Here is a 20,172-nt window from a genome sequence, read left to right as displayed (position 1 = left end):
CAACCACTGCGCCACCAGGGAAGCCCTGCAATTGGCTCTTAAGTGGAGGGCGGGTCTTGTGGGACTGAGCCCTTTACCTGTGGAATCTGATGCTATCTCCAGGTAGATAGTGTCAGAATTGAGTTGAACTGTGCATTGCTTGGTGGTATGGGGGAACCTCCCTCCATACACACACACCTACGTACTGGAATTGGGTGCTCAGGACCTTTAATAACCAACTCAATTATAATCGTATCTTCCACAAAATAGTGTAGCCCAATGTACAGGAATGCAAGCTCCAGGATGCCTGGAGACATCTCACTTCAGCACTTACCAGCTGTGTAACCTTGAGCAAAAGTTTTAATGTGTCGAGCTTCCTATCTGTGAGGATGGTAATAGTGCCTATCTCAGGATAAAATGAAATACAGTAAAGCACTTAACAAACTGCCTAACACATAGTAAATACTCAATAAAATTAAGAGAAACTTCATGTTTGCAGTGGTAACAATCCAGTAATTTTTTTTGAATCTCAGGAGGTAACATAAGATTCTTTGCTTATATTTAATCCAAGGTATTTTGAAATGAGTAAACATGTCACATTTAAAATACATTTCTACATTAATCTAACGGTGTTTAGAGAAGAATTAATCTCTATGTTCATACCTACCTACTTAGGTTAATGTAAACATTGAAAATATTTTCAATCACTACCCAGGCACAGGAGGAAGAACCTAATCCAGGAGTCCAGGAGTAGATGATTAACAGAATTATCTTTCCATAGGTTTTAAGAAGGAAAGGTTTGGCTCTGGGGCGTTTACCAAGAGGGGGCTTTATATTCATGAAAAAAAGGAATGCTCTTTGGGAAGTGTTTCAGAAATCACCTGGGATGCTGTTAAGAATAAAGATTTCTGTTCTCTACTTATGAGTTACTGAATCAGAATGTGATTGAGAGGATGAGCAAAGCTTACGAATCTCTATTAACAAGCACAAGAGAATCACATTCAGAAGCATAAGAACTACTGCCTCAAGGGAAGATCTCAGCTTGAGTTTAGACCTAGATAATGCTGACTACCTCTAAACACACAAAAATAATATATTTAGGAGAGAAATCGTATCTTCAGGGGCAAGTACTAAATAGTGAAATTATGCTATTTAAAAATCCTCTCAAGTATGCCCCAGGAAGCCATTTATACTGGGTAGTCTTGATATTCAGATAATTCAGGGGAAAGAAATAAAAGTAGCAAAACTTTGAAAACCTTCAGTAAAGTTCATTCTTGGTCTTCTATTCCTAAATTTGTTTTCAAGTCCATTAGATTTAATCACTAAACAAGACCAAAAGAGAACTTTATTTTACATGACTTTATTTTACATTTAGAACCATTTTATGCTTTACTTTAAAAAAAAAAAAAAAACCTCTGCTTTTAATATTTCTAAAAGCATTTTAACCAAAATTTTGATTTAGGAAGACTTTAAGACATTGTGCATTATGTTAAATACTTTCATTCTTTCAATAACTATTAAAAATAAGTTCACAATTAGGGTTTCAAATGTCCTAATCATATCTAGTTTGTTTTCATTTAATATTTTATCAATTCCGTCATGTGCATACAGTTTTTCTCTTTCAGACACACCGATGAAAATCAGCTCTTACTCTAATTACTATTTCATTTATTCAGAAATAGCATTTAGACATAAAAATCAATGTCTCATTTTGTAAAGTAACCGTTGGTTAATTTACACATCTCATACATCTTATGTTGTGTATGTTTTAAGTAATATAATGAATTTTACTACTGTCACTTTAGTTTTTAATATTTATTGTGTCAGCAGGGCTGAAAATATCACATGGTTCAGTCTTCTGAAGGAAGTTTTATATATATATATATATATATATATAACATATATAACATATATGTGTGTGTGTATATATATATATATATATATATAAAATAAAGCATAGTGCCTTTGAATGTGAAAAACATCCCAAAGGCCAGGAGTCCTATAAAGGAAATGAAAGGTAGGAAAGACTCCAGAGAATTTCTCTCCTCATTTTCAATATGTAAAGTGACTGGTTTAAGTCACTTTACTGAAGACATGGTGAAGAAAACAGTGTTCCTTATTATGCCATTGAATAAAGCTACTAAAACCACAAGAATTCAGAGATAATGGTCCTAAGCTACATAATTAATAGGTCATCAAAAAGAACCTCTCACTTAGTTATCAAATATAAGTGAAGTAACTTCCTATGCCAAGTAAGGCTCACTTTACTTCTTCCCCCATTTGTAAAAAGAAAAAGTGGCCTGGCCAGTGCCATTCAGGATTCTCTGCTAACTGTAAAATGTGGACTGATTTTCTTCTGTTTCTTATAGTCCATGTGTACATTCAGTTCTTTAAATCAAAATTTTTATGCACATAACCGTGTCGGTATATCGCCCTTAGTTTAAAAATGTACAACTACATAAATAAAAACTGTTTCTTCAGTATTACTTGACATTTCTTCTGTAATTTCTTTATTTAAAAAAGTAAATGTAACAAGATACTTAAAAAAGGCTAGATACAAAAGTAGTTAAGCTGCTCACGAACATTTAAAATTTTCCAAAATTTATCTTCAATAATCATGATCTTATAAAACATTTTACAGTTATCAGAAAGTGCCCAGGCTGAGTTTACATAACTGAAATGCCTTAGTACAAATGTCTAGTTAGAACTGAAGTGCAGTACACCTGACTTGACTGCTCATTGAAATAGGGATACAAAGGAAAAAGTTGATTGTGATAAAGTATTGTGCATTGGCCCCCATCATATGTACAAAAAAGTGCCCTCACTCAAATGAACAAATTACATGCAAAATATTAGTGATATCATTTAATATCCTAGAGCTCAATGCAGTCAAACCGCAATAGAAGTGGTTTTTATAGGTAAAAGTGATTCATCTCTAAGATCTGAATGTTCAGAACTTTTTTTTTTTTACAAGTTCCATATACAGGATACACAGTTGCAGCCAACCACAAACTAAACACCATAAAAAAAGTTAAAATGAAAACACAGAACATACTTAATTTTTTATTTTGAAATTCCCTATTCCCGCTATACAAGAACCTTTGCTGAAACACTTTCCACAAAGGCAGCAGTGAATTTTCAGAACATTTTACATTTTTTTCCCCTCAGCAAAAAGATAAATCACAGTGTAAATTATGTTGTTCTGCTGTCATCTTTGGCTGGGGTTAGACCCAGAAGTCGCTGACTAGCAAACCATTACAGTGAAATATTGCTAGTGCTCCTCAGGCCTTTAAGCTACAAACTCAGCAAGGAATGTTTGCATTTAATCTCTTTAAGGTACCACCACAGGGTGTGACAGCATTAACTTTCATAAACTTTTATAGACAAATGGAAAAAAATCTACAAAATAAGCTAGTAATATTACACAGCAGTACACACTTTTTATACTCTACACAAAACCAAAATTCTTGGTCTTAATGGCGAGTAGCAATTTCTGTTTGAGAATCTGTTTAGAGGAATAGAGTGGGACATAAAGTCGAGAAATGCAAGTATTTGCAGTAGGAAGATGTTGGTCATCTGGTGGTCTTATTGTGATGGAGGGCATAGGCTGAAATCCTTCTTCACTGGCTGGTAATGATGGACTTGATGTCCAAAAGTAAACCTAAACAGGAGTATAATAATTACAAGTTTGGCTTTTAAAAGATTAACATTCAACCCTTAACTCTGGCAATATATACATAGAGCCCCATTCTTGTGTTAAAACCTACGAAGGGGTATTATTTTGAACTGGGTTTTAAATTTATTTCTTGTATAAAAAAGGAAAGGTTCAGGGCTTCCCTAGTGGCGCAGTGGTTGAGAGTCTGCCTGCCGATGCAGGGGACACGGGTTTGTGCCCTGGTCCGGGAAGATCCCACATGCCGCGGAGCGGCTGGGCCCGTGAGCCATGGCCGCTGAGCCTGCGCGTCCGGAGCTTGTGCTCCGTAACGGGAGAGGCCACAACAGTGAGAGGCCTGCGTACCGCAAAAAAAAAAAAAAAAAAAGGAAAGGTTCAGGGTCAGAAGAGAAAAAAATGTCAGGTATGTAGAAAAGTGACTATGTTTCATTGCCTCAGTTTCTCATCTGTAACGTGAGGCTATTGGACTAAATGCTCTCTAAGGGCCTTTCCAGTTGCTAAGTTCCACAGAGTATCCCTTAGTGTTAATAAGGTACAAGGTCTCCAAAAAAGGTTCAAGATTCACAGAGGTTATCTAAGTTATTTTGTATTTTATCTACTAGCAAAACAACCCAGGGGCTTCCCTGGTGGCACAGTGGTTGAGAGTCCGTCTGCCGATGCAGGGGACATGGGTTCGTGCCCCGGTCCGGGAAGATCCCACATGCCGCGGAGCGGCTGGGCCCGTGAGCCATGGCCGCTGAGCCTGCGCATCCGGAGCCTGTGCTCCACCACGGGAGAGGCCACAGCAGTAAGAGGCCCACATACTGCAAAAAAACCCCCAGTATTTTCAGTGGTCCATTGTGATACATAATAATTTTATAATAGTAATTAAGTGTTCGACAACATCTACTGTACATCAAAATCCATGCAATAAGCCATGTTAACATATCTGGGGTTTTTTTTAGATTTTTTTTTTTTGGTGGGGGATGGGGACCATTTTTAAAGTCTTTATTGAATTTGTTACAATACTGCTTCTGCTTTATGTTTTGGTTTTTTGGCCCCGAGGTATGTGGGATCTTAGCTCCCCGACCAGGGATCGAATCCGCACCCCGCACACTGGAAGGCAAAATCTTAACCACTGGACTGCCAGGGAAGTCCCAACATTGAGTTTTAAAAATGCATCTAATTTGTGTAATATACCATAAATTACTTTTTCTTTAAATATGATAACCAAAGATATACTTTCCTGAAATATTTTCATTAATACATACCATTCCTCTCTTAAGGTAAAGCTTTTAAAATCTTGCATTTATAGTGTACAACTAAACAGACAAAATATATTCATTATCCCAGAATGACTAGGAAACCTAAACTATTTCCTGAAGCATAGTTTTGTGAGAAATCTCATCTAGAATTCTACAGAAGGAGGCAGGAAAAAAAACCTCTGTGTCAGGGTCTCCAAAATCTTCAAAGAACTATAAAAGAGCTGGAAGGTACTGTAGAGGTAAAGCTGGCCCAATCTACTCATTTTACAGGTAAAAAACAAACTTAAAGTGTTTCTCCAAGGATAAATATGATTAACCAGACAGATGACTACATCGCTGGACCTCCAAGAAGTTAGAGGAAGAGAAATAAATACCAGAGGACTTCTCAGAACTTTTACTAGTGACCTGTGACTCTTCAAGAGGGAAATAAACTATGTAGTCTTACCCCACAATCCTGGGACTAATAATTCAAGGGAAAACAGTTTAGGAAACGCTGTTATATTCTGTCCTTGAGACACATAAGGAAAAACCCAACAATATGTGAAGGATAACCTCCCAAAAGGGGAAGGGGAAGAGGAGGAGGTAAAAGACACCTTGGTATAACAGGAGTTTAAAGAGTAAAGCTCACAAATTAAAGCTACTGCTAAGACATTTTGAGGCCCCTACAGAGGGAAATTCTCTCTCATAAAAGACTGAATAATTAACAGCTTTCTCTTCCAGTAGAAGGCAGAAATGCAGTGAGACTTAACTTGACCGACTGCACTGAGGATGTATTGGTTTTGCTCTGAATCCGAAGATTGACTCAAGAACCCTAATTACATTATCAGGTACTCCTAAAGCCAACAGGGACAGATATGGTATTAGCATTAGTAGGGACTTTGGGGTTGGTCCACAAGATCGGGAAAGTCAAAGTACATGGAATTATATGGAATCAACCTAGGGAGCAACCTAGGAAACTACCATATGGCTAAGCCAAGAACAAAACCCAGCTGACAGCTAGGACTGCTGGACAACCTGTCTTGCTATAGTGGAGAAATACTGGAAGGCTCTTGGGGCCATGTCAAGATGAAGGAATGCTAAATGCACGACCCCTTCCCCACAAAAAAAAATCAATAAGTTACTGCCTGAATTACAGGTAAATTGGAAACAGCAAGTTTTGTGCTTTCATGCACAAGTAACTTATTTCTCCCTCTCAAATGAAACTGGGGGATATATCTAGAAATTGGATCATTTTTATACATTCCATAAGAGGTCTGGTTTAGAATATTGAGAACTAAGGCTGCATCAACAGGGGAAATGTCACAGGGAACTATGAGGAATATGAATAGAAAGGATCTCGTGAGATTTTCTGGGTAAGGAATGTCCCTCAAATTTCTACAGGAAAGTCTAGACTGCCTTTCAAGGTTAATGGACAGGTTGACTTGGATATACTCAAGGTTGGACATAGGTTCCACAGACTTGACAGACTTTTCAATATAATCAAAGTTTATATCATCTAATTTATGATTCTAAGTTAATAATAAGATTAAAATCAGATATGTAGTACTCATAATTAAGCTATTCTATTCATAGTATACAGAGCAATTAAGATACTATTCAAAAATTTTGCAAAGATTTGCTGCTAGGCAAAAAGATTAAGGATGTACAAAAGAGGCTGCTAGCATATATAAGCACTATAGGGGAAAAAACATGTCTCAACAATAAGCTAGTATTATCTTCTGGGACTAAGGATGGCATTTTAATAGCTAAGATGTATTTCACTCTGCTTACAGTTTTACTCATACTTCTGTTCTAGAGTAGAGAAACAAAACTGCCTTTTATTTGACCTTCAATAATTTTCTTAGCCAAAATTAAAATGACCAACCATTACAAATTGAAAACAAAACGCCGTCATACATAGTATTTAAGGTTTTTACATTTTCTTCTACAAATCTTGTGAAACTTAACTTACAAGATCTTGTCGTTCTGTCATGCTCATCTTCTCTACAATTGACCAGAACCAACGCTTGAACTGCAAGAGCTTCTCAGCATTTTCTCCTACAAATGAATATAAATTCAATAAATATACTATATCAGTTGTAAAGCAATTATACTCCAATAAAGATGTTAAAAATATATACTATATCAGTTGTATTTTTAGAATATTACTTCTTATAAAAGTAGGTATAAAATTAAAATGGGGGGGCACTAACCCTAACAGAGGAAGTTAGGACCACTTACATAATGTGAAACCTCTAGAGTTCATTAATCAATCCTAAAGACCAAGATGACCAAGACAAGAAAAATGAACCACCAGCCTCAAAAATCACATGACTTTAATTCCACCTGTAAGTCATGAGTTTTCTTATGATCTTAAACCAGTGCTTCTCAAAGTTTAATGAGTTCACAAATCCCTTGGATCGAGATCTTTTTAAAATGCAGACTCTCAGTCACTAGGTATGGGAGAAGAAAGGGGAAAGGAACCAGAGATTCTGCATTTCTAAAAAGCTTCCAGATGATGCTGATGCTGCTGATCTCAGGATCATACTTGGAGTGTCTTTAGGTATTTTTTTCCCGCTTCTAGGTTTCTGGTTTGTAAATAAGCCAAGTTCTTATCTCCCAAGTATTGAAAATTATATTAGTAAGTGGCACAAAAACTACTACACAATGATCTATACATTGCCAAGCATGAGGGAAAAACAAGAAAATTTATCCAAATTTAACTTACTATAATTTGGCTGAAGCTGTTTGCAAAGTATGAAAAATAAAGGGGAAAAAACTGGTATCTTCATGTATGCAATAATCTTGGACTAGAGTTATAATAGTCCTCTCAGGAATTTCTTGGAGCCTCCAGTGTTTTATTGTGTAGTCACAGCTAAAAAGTCTACTCCTAGAATATGGGACTTGAAAAGGAAGGGTTGCAACAAATCAAGCACTAAAGATGAATGTTACTCTAGGATTATCACTACCTCTTGTTATTCTTTCTAGATTCTCCATGTGTTTGTGTGCTCTTATGTCTTTCTAAGTGTGCTTTGGATCCGGTTCTACAAAGCAAACATCATGTAGTCAAATTCTTTAATTAGAGTTTAAGGAACATGAATAGGGAAAGGCCAATCGAACTGTCACATGGATTATTTTTTCTTAATTATTAATAGTATATAAAAGTCCTTTTCACACAGTTGCTCACCAGGAATTTTTACTTGTATCATACTAAACCATGCATTTGTTAAAACCTAGAAAAATTAAACAATAAAAGAATTAAGAATGACCTAATGCTATCATAGTTCAAACATATCTTAAAATATATATAAAAACACCTGAGTGATACAGCATTTCCTAAGCCCCTGTAAATATGTAAGAACCAGAAACTCAGAAAACTGACCAAATTATCTATGTAGTTTATTCCTTAAATAAACATTAAAAAAATTTCATACCTGATTCATCATTGAAAGAGGTGAAACTGATCAGCATTTGCACATTAACTTCACCACAGCCATTTACCAAAAGCCTAAAATCTTCTGCTGTTAAGTCTTCTAATGAATTTTTTGGAAGCACATCCAGCAGACCTTTCCTCATTGCCTAGAGGATTTCAAAAATAACCTGTTTATTACTATCAGTACTTTATTTTCTACATAGCATTTATTATTGCTAAAGTCCAACATCTAATTTTAGCAGCCTAAGAGTACTAAATAATTCTAAATAATACTAAAAAATTAAGTTCTATATTTTGAGTTTCTTATTAACAGATTCAAAAGAGTGGCAGAGGGAAAAAAGGGCTACAGGTTCAAAAGTGAAGGAGTACTGTTACATATCAGGAGTTAACAAAAATAATTTTTTAAATTATGTTAATAGCAAACAGGCTAGTCATTAAGAATAGCTTCAATCTGTCAAATGTGCTATCCTGTCAACATCCTAGGAAGAGTATGATAATGACAAAAACAAACATCCCTGACACAAACCCAAAATCTAGAAGCTTACTGAGAAATTACCATGTGCCAAGAACTGTTCTAAGCACCTTACATATGTTAATTCATTTAATCCTATCCTCATTTTGCAGAGGAGGGAACCAAGGCACAAAATAGTTAAGTAGTTTGCTAATGTCATACAGCTAGAGGGGGCTGCAGCCATGATTTGAACCCTGACAGTATGATTCCAGAGCCCACACAATTATTCCCAGCACAGGGATCAGAAACACTTCATAAACATTCTTCAATAGGAGAAAGAGCAGGCCTGATGTTGCTCTTTGATAGAGCCTGATTGGAGGAATGGTCCTTGGTTTTTAGAATTTTCCTTACATTACTAACTGATGTGGCTATTTTGAATGCCTGGGACAATAAACCCTGCTGTACCAGCTTGCCTAGATTATTTGTGCAAAGAAGGTGATTTATGATGAACATGTGTTTTTCCTCTGGGGGTCTGAACTGCTTACAGGACTGGCCTCCAATAAAAACCATGGGCACTGTGACTCTTAAGCAGGCTTCCCTAAACACAAACACTGCACATACATTGCTGTAATTCACTGCTGGAGGAAGACGTATGTTCTTTGTGACAACTCATGCCCCCAGAGAGAGAACTTTGGAGCCTGTATCTGGATTCCTCCAGACTCTGTCTGATGTACTTTTTTCCCCTTGTGAGAGTCCTTTTGCTATAATAAACCATACCGATGAGTACAACTGCCTTCAAGTCCTAGGAATCCTTCTAGTGAGTCACCAGAGGTATGGGTGGTTGCAGGACCCCCAAAACAGTAGTCATTTCAGTCCCACAAAGCATCCTTATCAAATCTACTTTCGGATGATTACATGGTTTTTCCAAGTAGTTTTATCCAAAAGAAAGGTCTGGATTCATGTGTAATTTACATTTTATGTAAATTCATTTTGGTTTAAAATTTTTGACCTTTTATAAGCAAGCTGAATACACTGTGAGCTAGTTTAAAACACAGAAGACACACATAGCCTCATCAGATCAAGTAACATTTTCCAGAAAACACTTACATGTAATGGCTGTTCCGCAACTACCAACATTCTGTGTTCAGCATACTTCCGCACATACTCATACACGTTCTGAGGAGTGACTGGTATATTTACACCATTAGGAATAAGTTCCACCTGTGAAAAATTTAGTGCCGTTTAAAAGCAATTTTGTCAAAGCAGTAATAAGTTAACAGTTCATAAAACAATTTCCTAAAAATTTAAAATCTAAAGACAATTCTGTATCTGACAAGTATCTAAGGGATGCAAACATCTACGCCTAAGTAACTATAAACTCTTCGACCTCTCAGTCTGTCTCACTAACTCTCCATCCATTCATCTCTTTCTCTCCATCTCCTACTGTGTCTTTTCTCTGTGTGTGTGTGTGTGTCTCTTTCTTGGTCCCTATTTATCTAAATTGTTTTTCTATATGTCAAGCACAACAGACTAACCAAATTCTCCTGCCAGAATCAGAAAACCACACGTTTGCTTTACCTGTCCTCCACCCTCTTCTTTACACAGGTCAATTGCAAATGCCAAATCCATCGCTGAGAAAACAGCATCAGCATCTGAACTCTGAGAAGCAAGTATTAGTTGCCGCAAACTCTCATACATCACAGGGTCAAAAAAAGCAAAATCATGCCAATTGACCTAAGAAAGTAATCATATGAAAATCAATTATGAAAGAAACATCTTAACTGAATTCATTAGTAAGCTGAAATCTATGATAAAGAATTTTATCTAATTTGAAGATTATTCTTTATCAGCTTATCTTCCACTAAATATAACTGATCTAAAGAGGTAAAATTTTAGTAAGTCTTTGGCTCTGATAAACACATTTAATTTTCAAAGCATGAAAAATATGCATTTTTAAAAAATTTAAAACCAGGAGTATACTAGTTTTTAAGTTGTAAAGTAATTTATTTGTAGAAACCAGCACTAATTATTGCAAAGTGATTATGCCGAGCAACTGGTCCTAAGCTAAATACACATCCTGTTTAGCCTTGACAATAATCATAATATACAGATTATTAATTCCAGATGATAAATCTGATGTCAGAAGAATCCAGTAACTTGCTGAAGGTCACATCATTGGGTTAAACTTGAGTCTATTTGATTCCTTAATCTTTTCCATAAACCTTGTTAAAGGCTCAACATTTCTATGTTGCTGAGCTTTAAGTCCAGTTCTTTCTCTGCACAAGAACATTTTAGCTGGAACACTTTAAGAAGTCAATAGAGTCAGAGTTTAAAAAGAAAAAAAAAGAAGAGGAAAAAATATGTATCATAGTATGATATGCTGTAATAATAGAAAATAATATTCACCAATGGGTTTGAGTAAAGAAAATTATTAACAGACCACAGCTTTAACAATGCTAATCATATCCGATGTGTGTTGTGCATCACTAGAAGAGACTGTAAAATATTTTGTTGTTTTGTGATTATAATTAGTATTATGCATTAATTTAAAGGATGTCGTTTCTCTCCCCCAACCCCCTGTCGTAAAGGAATGTACCAGCTGTCAAACTATCAAAACACATAAAGAAAATAACCTAATTCTGTCACCCAGAGATAATTATCAAGCATACTATGCTATATTTTCTTACATCCTTTTGTCCCTCTAGCCACCTACATCTTGTGTATATTTTTGAAACTGGGAATGCTCGTTTCAATACAATACTACTTCTATTGCCACTACTTGTTAGAACTTACTGAGCACTATGTGCCAGGCACTATACTGTTTTCTTTACCATTTTTTTAATTTATTTATTTATTTATTTTTTGCAGTACGCAGGCCTCTCACCGCTGCGGCCTCTCCCGTTGCGGAGCACAGGCTCCAGACGCGCAGGCTCAGCGGCCATGGCTCACGGGCCCAGCCGCTCCACGGCATGTGGGATCTTCCCGGATCGGGGCACGAACCCGTATCCCCTGCATCGGCAGGCGGAGTCTCAACCACTGCGCCACCAGGGAAGCCCTCTTTACCATTTTATAAATGGGGAAATATGCCATAAATGTCAAGAGATTTGTCTGCAACAGGATCCAGGTCTGTCAAACCCTCCAAACCCACCTGTGTGTCACCCATTCTTCTATGCGCTCTCCTCCATGTATTCAGATATTCCCCATGCCATTAAATGTTTGAAAATGATTTATAATGGCTATAATACTTTAAAATTTAACACTAATTTAATGCTATATGTATAATTATTTTATGAAACAAATTTTTTGCAATGTAAAAGCAGTTAGGTTCATTAAAATCACTTACTTTCCTACCAAGCAACACTTTAATCACATGTCTATTCAATGTGATAGGACATAGTTCATTCTGTAACAGACACAGTCCAAGAATCCTAAAAATAAAAAACAAGCAAATAGTATTTAAATTCAAAAATAACTCTAGAACACATAACGCCCCACACATACATAATATACATAAAATATGTTGAGAAATTTTTGAAGTAGAACATATACACATTTTACAAACTAATATATTTTAGAAAGTCTCATAAACTGAAATTAAAAAAAAATTCAAATACAAGATTATTTTACCTGCCAATGTTTCTGAAACAATTCAACCTTGCTTCTGTGTTTTTGCCAGGCCTTGGAGTGTAAAATCCTCTTTTTCCAGGTTGGTAAAATAAAGGGGCATTGTCATCACCATCATCTGTGTCATCTAAATCCATATCTACTACACTTCGACTAGAACCATGACGCTTTCGGTTTTCCTAATGATAGAGTATCAGAGATTAAGCCCCAAGATTGATTTTATTTATTTGTTTGTTTATATTTTAGTATATGTGTCTACAAGAAAAGGATTATTTTTTATTAAAAAATGCCATTACAACTCTCTTTAAAATTAACAATAATAATAATCCAGATACCCCCTCCAAAAAAAATAACAGTAATATTTTTGACATTACCCAAGATTGATTTTTAACAGCAAAACATATGAACTGGTTCTCTAAATTACTTAAAAGTTTGATAGGTAAAGCCACATTCATATTTAAATGTAAATAAACTTTAACTCATTCTTTCAGAATTGTGATATACAAAGCTTGTGCCTGTTAACTTCTCTATCCATTTAAGAAAAACTATTTAATGAAAATCTGGTAGCTTCTTTCACCTTGATTCCTTAAATATATTTTCCTTGGATATAGAATTCTGGATCGACAATTCTAAAAGCACTTTAAGGATGATGCTCTCTGTTGTCTTCTGGCCTTCACAGTTTCTGATAAGAAATCCACTGCCTTTCAAATCACTGTTTATCTATATGTAAGGCACTATTCTTTGCTTCCTTATTAGTTTTACAGCAGCTTGATTATGTATCTAGACACAGTTTTCTTTCAGTTTATCCTTTTTAGGGTTCACTGACCTCCGTGAATCTATAAATCTATGTCTTGCATCAAATTTGGGAAGTTTTCAGCTATTATTTCTTCAAATATTTTCCTGTAACAATCTCGTTCTCCTCTTCTGGGTACTCCAGCGACATGCATGTTTGATATGGTCCAACAGGTCTCTGAAAACTGTTGTTTGTTTGACATCTTTTCTCCTTCTATTCTTCAGAAGGGATAATTTCTATCTATCTTCAAACTGACTGATGAATTTTCCTCTGTCATCTTTGTTCTGCTATTGACCTATTCAGTGAATTTTTTCTTTCATACATTGTACTTTCTAAAATTTTCCCTTGGTTCTCTAGTTTCTATTTCTGAACCTCTACCTTTCCATTCATTTGTGTTTATTTACCTTTATCTCACAGAACATGAGACAATGTCTTTGATAATTCAAACAAGTGGGTCATCTCAAGGCTAGCATCTATTGGTTCTTTTCCCAGGAGAATTAGTGAGTCTCTGTTGGTTCTTTGTATGTTGAATAATTCTGGAGTGTATCCTGGACATATTGAATACTAAGTTGTAAAACTCTGGGTCTTGTTAAAATGACATGGAGAATGTTGATGTTTTTTGGCTTTGGTAGGCAATAACCTGGTTATGTTCAGCTTGGAAGTGTCATCTTCTGTGTGCAGTGGTTCCATTACCAATTACGTTTTCAAAGCCTTTTAATTATACTATTGGGTCTGCCCCGCATATGCACCATATGGGATAGTCTGGGACTTGGACAGTGATTTATACTATAGTTTATTTCTTAAAGCATGTACTACCTTCCAGTTAAGAAGGAGTAATGGGGACGAGTTTTACTCTCCTGCCTGAAACAACGCTTCAAAATAACAGTTTTTCAAATTTTGACTTCCCTCCTATCGGTGTGCTGTTGTTTACTTTTCAGAATCCTCAAGCAGTTCCTTTTTGTATTTTGTCCAGAGTCTTTAGTTGTAGTTCGTGAAAGAGATAAGATTATATCTTGGCTGGCACTGAAATTCTCAGGTAGCTTACAAATTGAAATGCATCATGCACTTTAAAAAAGCCTTCTTACTGCTATACCATATGTCACATTTTCTCTGGATTTCTGCTGCTTACTGGAGGAAGGAGACCTAGGAATCCACAGGACTGCTCTCCTTCTCTGATATTAAGTAATGACATTTCTAATTTAAGCTTAATTCAGCCTGTGCTCAAGTGGAGGCAGCCAGTGAGTGGGGTTACACTGAACCCTAACTCAACCAGTCTTGATTCTGTATATGACACCTTTATACTAATCTTTGCTTTTTCCTCTACTGTAATCAAGCATTTTACTTACAAAGACATAGTTTCTTTGTAAATATGCTTTCCTCTCCCTTCTGTAATTTAAATTCCAAGTGCTTATTATTAGCACATGTACAAAACATCCCTTACCTGTACCTTTTCTGAGGAGTCTAATAACCCAAGATCCAGGATACTATCAGCTCCATTTTCCCTAAAAACAAACAAACAACTTTCACATTTCAGATAAATGGAATTCTAGAATTTAGTATAGAGAAAACCATACGCATTTAAATTTATAAGAATATATAAATACATTTAAGTTTTGAAGTAAAAAAATATCTAGGACACTTACTAGTCTTAATGCAGTTTTAGGAACAAAAATGTCAATAATATACACAAAAACACAGGATGCTACATGTATGATGCAAGACAATGAACTAAAGGCTACCTGATTTAAGACAAAATAAATGCAGTCTTCATAGGGGAACTGAAACTTGAACTCAGGGGAAGCATTGTAAAAGAACAGAAAAATGTTCAGAAAGCAACCACAATAGGAATCAAATGCTCTAGGGTATTTAATTATTCTAGAATACTAATAAATCCACTGTTCAATCCATAAAGCCAGGTGAAAGCAGTCAATATTATATTCTTTTTTTTTTTGCGGTATGTGGGCCTCTCACTGCTGTGGGCCCTCCCACCGTGGAGCACAGGCCCTGGACGTGCAGGCCCAGCGGCCACAGCTCATGAGCCCAGCCGCTCCACAGCATGTGGGATCCTCCCAGACCGGGGCACGAACCCGTGTCCCCTGCATTGGCAGGCGGACTCTCAACCACTGCGCCACCAGGGAAGCCCAATATTATATTCTTGCATTCAATAGAAAATACTTCTAAATTAGCAACCCTTACATATATTTACAAATATCTTTTTTATCAAAAACACACATTATTTGCAACTTTTTCTATAATGGGCTAAGCTATATCAGTGTGTTGATACTTCCAGAAACAGGGAAGAGGAATAAAGACATAGTACATGAAAGTCAAGAGAAGAAAAATAGTAGTAACAGCAAAGAAAATAAACTTCTAGCAATAGTCTTTGGCTTGGACCATTCAAAGGCTCTGAGACAGGTAAATAGCTGGAATAGGTAAGTGGCTATTTAGTTTCAGGGCTTAGCCTACCCACTTATCCATCTCTAGGACTATATCTGATCTAAGTTCCTCATTCAATATCATGACTAGGAGAAAAATAAACAGACATTTTCATCTAAAATAACACTTCAAAGCCTTAAACTGGATATTAGAGTAGCCCCAGTAGGGCACAGATTGGCATATCTTCCTGTCACTTTTACCTGTCACCTGGGGAAAGGAAGGATAAGTAATTTAACTGTTAGATAATTTTAAGTTTCATATTAAAACAAATGTACTACACAATAGAAAGCAAAAATTTGCATGATTTTTAAGATAAATCAGGAGGTCTAAAAGAAATTTCATGTTTATTGCAAGGACTCAGGGATTACACCCAATTCCTTGAGGTATTTGGCCTCTGCCATTAGGGGTATTCACATGGAGAATGAGATGTACTTCTTTATAAGTTAGTTTCTAAATAAGGTTCGTAAAAAATCTTCAGAACCTAAAGTGACTGCTAAAATTCTGCCCTTCTAATACATGTGAAAGTCAGCTGTCTCACTCATGGATTTTAAGCCATCTCTTAAAAAGCCATTTAAAGTCTTGTACTATTTAGTATAAATTTTAAGATATGGTGACAGCCACATCCTAAAAATAAAGTAGCTGATGTTTAAACTAAAATGTCTTCCCAATTGTATACATTACCGTCCATGTGCAATAATGAGTTCCATGGCTTCATCCACTCTTGCTCTCAGAGAATCTTCACTTGCTAGAAGAAGCAGCAGCTGAGCTGGGGATAATTCCAACAGCATGCCAGTGATTTTACTTGCAAATGCCTGTACATGACAAACAAATGTTATTTGCCTCTACTCTCTGAAACCTCTTGTCTAAATCAGCAATCTTTTACCAGAAAAAAGAAAAAGAAGAAGAAAATGTAAGAAACTTGGGTAACAAATAGGAAAAAAAAAATTCTGAACCAGTAACAGATTTTATTAAATTGGAAGCTTAATTATAGAAAACTTTGGTAGGGAATTAAATAGTCTATGCACTAGCAGTCTTATTAAAGCTAGTTTAATATTGGGTGACAAGCCTTTTTTAAAGGTTTTTGATACCCATGAGTAAACATAAAAATACTCAATTTTCATTTTTTTCCCTTCCTCATCAGAGACCTGGAAACATTTTTTTCATTTAGTGTAGCAAAAAAGAGGGAGGTAAGAAGTGAAGGAGGGAGAAGGAGAAAGAAAAAGATGCCTATATTTAAGGCTAAGGATTCACTGAAATATAATTGGTTGACTCTGTTTTACTATTCTTTTGCTATAACATGTACATATAATTATGTATAAAGACAAAAAAACACAACTAGGTGATGTTTCATATTCCATGAAAGAAACCTCTGACAGAATATTCAAAATAAAATCTTCCTGTCATACATATCCAGAGTAACGTACATATAGCAGATTCACTTCATTGTACAGCAGAAACTAACACAACACCGTAAAGCAATTTTACTCCAAAAAAAAAAAAAAAAAAAGTAAAGTACACTATTTGCAATGTGTTCTAGCTGCAAAGTAACAATAATTTGTACAAATAAGGGTACAAATAAATACAATGAACAGATAATTCCTTAGCACACAAGGAAATTACTAGGTAGAATGCCAACCTGGCATAGGTAGTAAAAACATCAAGCTATATACAATTACTCTCCAGTAAGTCCTGCTTCTTTCCCTCCCTAAGCTTCCTTTTTATTGCAGTCCTCAACCACATGGCTTTCCAGTAGCTGGCAACTTTTCTTAACTGAAAACCAAAAAGGGCACAGCCAGTTAAGAGGTAGCTAAGTACACCATACATACTGGTTGCATTGCTTGTACACGGGGATAAAGTCTCTCTCCGAGCGCCTGACGATGTGCAGGCAGAGGATCAGGATCATCACTAGGATTTCCTTCAGAGGCTGGTCTGAAGGGCCTAGTGTCAATGGAAAGCTGTCTTCTAAAATCCCTGAAAGATGAACAAAGCTATTATGACTTCATTCCCTTGTCTGCAAAATGAAAATATCAGTGCAACTAGTAACAAAGTTGGAAAACCAGAGCATACAGTTAGCTCCAGTTATGGTACTAGGGTGGAAGAATGCCTAAAGAATGATGGTGGGGAAATAAAGATTATCTAGATTTTGGCACTCGAAAATCCATAAATCTGCAATGCATAGGTTAATTTGATTCTAAGGGAACAGGACCTTAAAATACCAGAAATCAAAAGTCCACCCATATTTACTGGAAATTTTAGTCAAAAGTAAAATGCTACCCATCCTAACACATGAAAAATTAGAGGTTTAAATAACACAATTGCCACAATTAAAATTTTAAAACGAATTTAGGAAAGCATGATATGAAGTTAATAAAAATTTCAAAAAATTAGGAACTTGAGTGGGATAAATAAAAAGCCAATATAATTTCAACTGCCTCTGGGTTTTTAAAGCAGAATATTTTAATAACAGTTGGTTAGACTTTTTTAGTTACAATACATATATCCAATTATTAAAACTTTCATTTTTCTAAAAGTCCATAATTGAGACTTATTTACAGGCCTACCTCCAATTCATCCAAAAAGATGGTACTCAATAAAAGACACAAAATCATCTCACCTATCCCGATCTCTCCGAGAACCTGCTCGCAAGCCACTACTCCTCCTCATCTCCCTTTCTCTCTCTCTTTCCCGATCCCTCTCTCCTCTGTTCCTTAATCTCTGCATTAAACCTGGAAAAAAATATGAAATACACTTTGTTTAGATGAATGTAAATGCAGCTACTTTAAATGTTAAAGTCAATGTGAGGACACGAGACAAACATAATAAGAACATGACAACTGTACATCATCTTCCTTATCATCTGTGTAAGTGCCTTTCTCTCACTCTCCGTATGGTTTTGAGGGTTGGGGGTGATTCTGTAGAATGAACCTGGTAGGTAATAAATGTTCACTCGGTATTTGTTTAATTAATTTATCCCCTTGTCATGTCAAAGCTGTAAAATAATATGTAGCAACTGGGGCTATGTTAGTTCCACCATAAATAATGCTGAGATTTCTTACATATTTGAGTATCTTCTCTGTTCTTAGTTTTTGGCATTAAAGGCATTATAGCCACCCAGCTATTATTATTCTTAAAACCTTAAGCATAAACCAGGGTATGGTTTCCTAAAGAGTAAGCAGAAAAGTTATTTCTGAAACATCATGACTTCCCAGGTTTCCTCATTCACACTTGACAATTTCTTTTTATTATAGGACTATAGAAATTCAAATGGTGAAACTAATGATGAAAGGCTGAGGTACTCTCCCCATCTTTTCATCCTCAATTCTTTCCAGAGCTCATTCAGCTTTTTTCCAGACCTCAGTCAGCTTTTATGGTGCCAGTTTACAGAACCCCAGTAAGATACAGCTACAGCCTAGGTAAAACACAGGATTTTGTTAGTAACTCCTTCTCCCTCAATTACTACATCCATCCACCTACAAGGCTGATGATCTTCTGCCCCTACCTTACATGAATCCCCAGTTTCAACCTTTTGTAGTTTTCACATATTTTTAATATGCTAATTGTAATCCTGAAAATTAGTTAAGAATCCTAACCCCAAAGTGCTGATCCCTCAAGGAGGCAAAGCTTACACCAGGATGTTAATACAGAAAACCTTCTTACCAAAAAATAAAGTCTTGCTAAATTAAACAGTGAAGTTGGTGACACAGCCAACTTACATTTGGTTGCAAGCTCCATCTCATTGGAGACTGGAGCGACTCTGCAAATTATACTTTGAAAAGCACTGTTCTAGACAATAGCATTTTCTTCTAAGTATCTCTACTTATTAAATACAGGGATTGGGGGAATCCTGCAGTTTGCTCTTTGAATTTTTATATTACCATAGATCTTAAACCTCCCACTCCCCAGACATTATAATTTGAGACGAAAAAAAATAGTACAATCACAACCATTTATGGAAATAAGTGTGGCAGTAAAAGAGCAAATTGGTAAATTGTCAATTATAGTAGTTTAAACAAGATTAAATCATTAATCTAGAATAAAATGGTATAAAAGTGTAAATATACATTAACATTTTCCCACCGTAAACATATATAACCGTGATTATCATTGTTTCCATTAAACAAGGAAAGAATTTGTATGTGCTTGTTACCTGTAGAGTACTTACTTGTATGAGTGCCTTTGTTGGCATTTTGGATACAATCTAGATTTGGCAGTTTTTCATTGGACAAAAATGCTTGTGCAATGGCTGTATAAAAACTTCGTGCTACACCACTGCCCTCTCCTGGTTCATCCTTAAATGTAACTTTCACCCTATGTACAGCCATAGGTGTAGTAGCACATCTTCGACCAAAGTGATTGTTAAGTTGCCTCATGGTCTGCTGAATAAGAAGATCTCGATCCCGATCAACCTATTAAAACACAACAAAAAGTAGTAAATTCAGTGTTGGAAACCACCTTGAAATTTTTCTATGTAAAATCTGAAGATCTAATTTTAGCTTTTCCTTGACAGCTGAAATAGCTACGAAGTATTTGGGTTCTCAAAAGCTTATATTCCAAATAACA

The 20,172-nt window shown here is 35.8% G+C and overlaps 1 protein-coding gene across 3 annotated transcripts in view; it reads right to left on the bottom strand.

Moving 5' to 3' along the window:
* Positions 1-884: 884 nt before the first annotated feature.
* Positions 885-20,172, bottom strand: part of UBR5 (ubiquitin protein ligase E3 component n-recognin 5) — a 143,749-nt gene continuing 124,461 nt past the window's right edge. For 2 of the 3 annotated variants that reach the window (XM_079901117.1, XM_079901119.1), the window contains exons 48-59: positions 19,775-20,018; positions 18,227-18,338; positions 17,439-17,583; positions 16,294-16,424; positions 14,618-14,678; positions 12,387-12,562; positions 12,103-12,187; positions 10,338-10,493; positions 9,867-9,980; positions 8,310-8,454; positions 6,848-6,933; positions 886-3,640 (exon numbers count right to left, since the gene is read on the bottom strand). In XM_079901117.1, the coding sequence (XP_079757243.1) occupies positions 3,428-3,640; positions 6,848-6,933; positions 8,310-8,454; positions 9,867-9,980; positions 10,338-10,493; positions 12,103-12,187; positions 12,387-12,562; positions 14,618-14,678; positions 16,294-16,424; positions 17,439-17,583; positions 18,227-18,338; positions 19,775-20,018 (1,668 nt within the window). In that variant the 3' untranslated portion in view covers positions 886-3,427. Of the gene's footprint in view, positions 3,641-6,847; positions 6,934-8,309; positions 8,455-9,866; positions 9,981-10,337; positions 10,494-12,102; positions 12,188-12,386; positions 12,563-14,617; positions 14,679-16,293; positions 16,425-17,438; positions 17,584-18,226; positions 18,339-19,774; positions 20,019-20,172 lie in introns of all 3 variants that reach the window. The other variant, XM_079901118.1, reaches the window with a different exon arrangement.

Source organism: Stenella coeruleoalba (genome assembly GCF_951394435.1).
Source record: "Stenella coeruleoalba genome assembly, chromosome: 17".
Taxonomy (NCBI): domain Eukaryota; kingdom Metazoa; phylum Chordata; class Mammalia; order Artiodactyla; family Delphinidae; genus Stenella; species Stenella coeruleoalba.
This window is presented reverse-complemented; position numbering and strand designations above follow the sequence as displayed.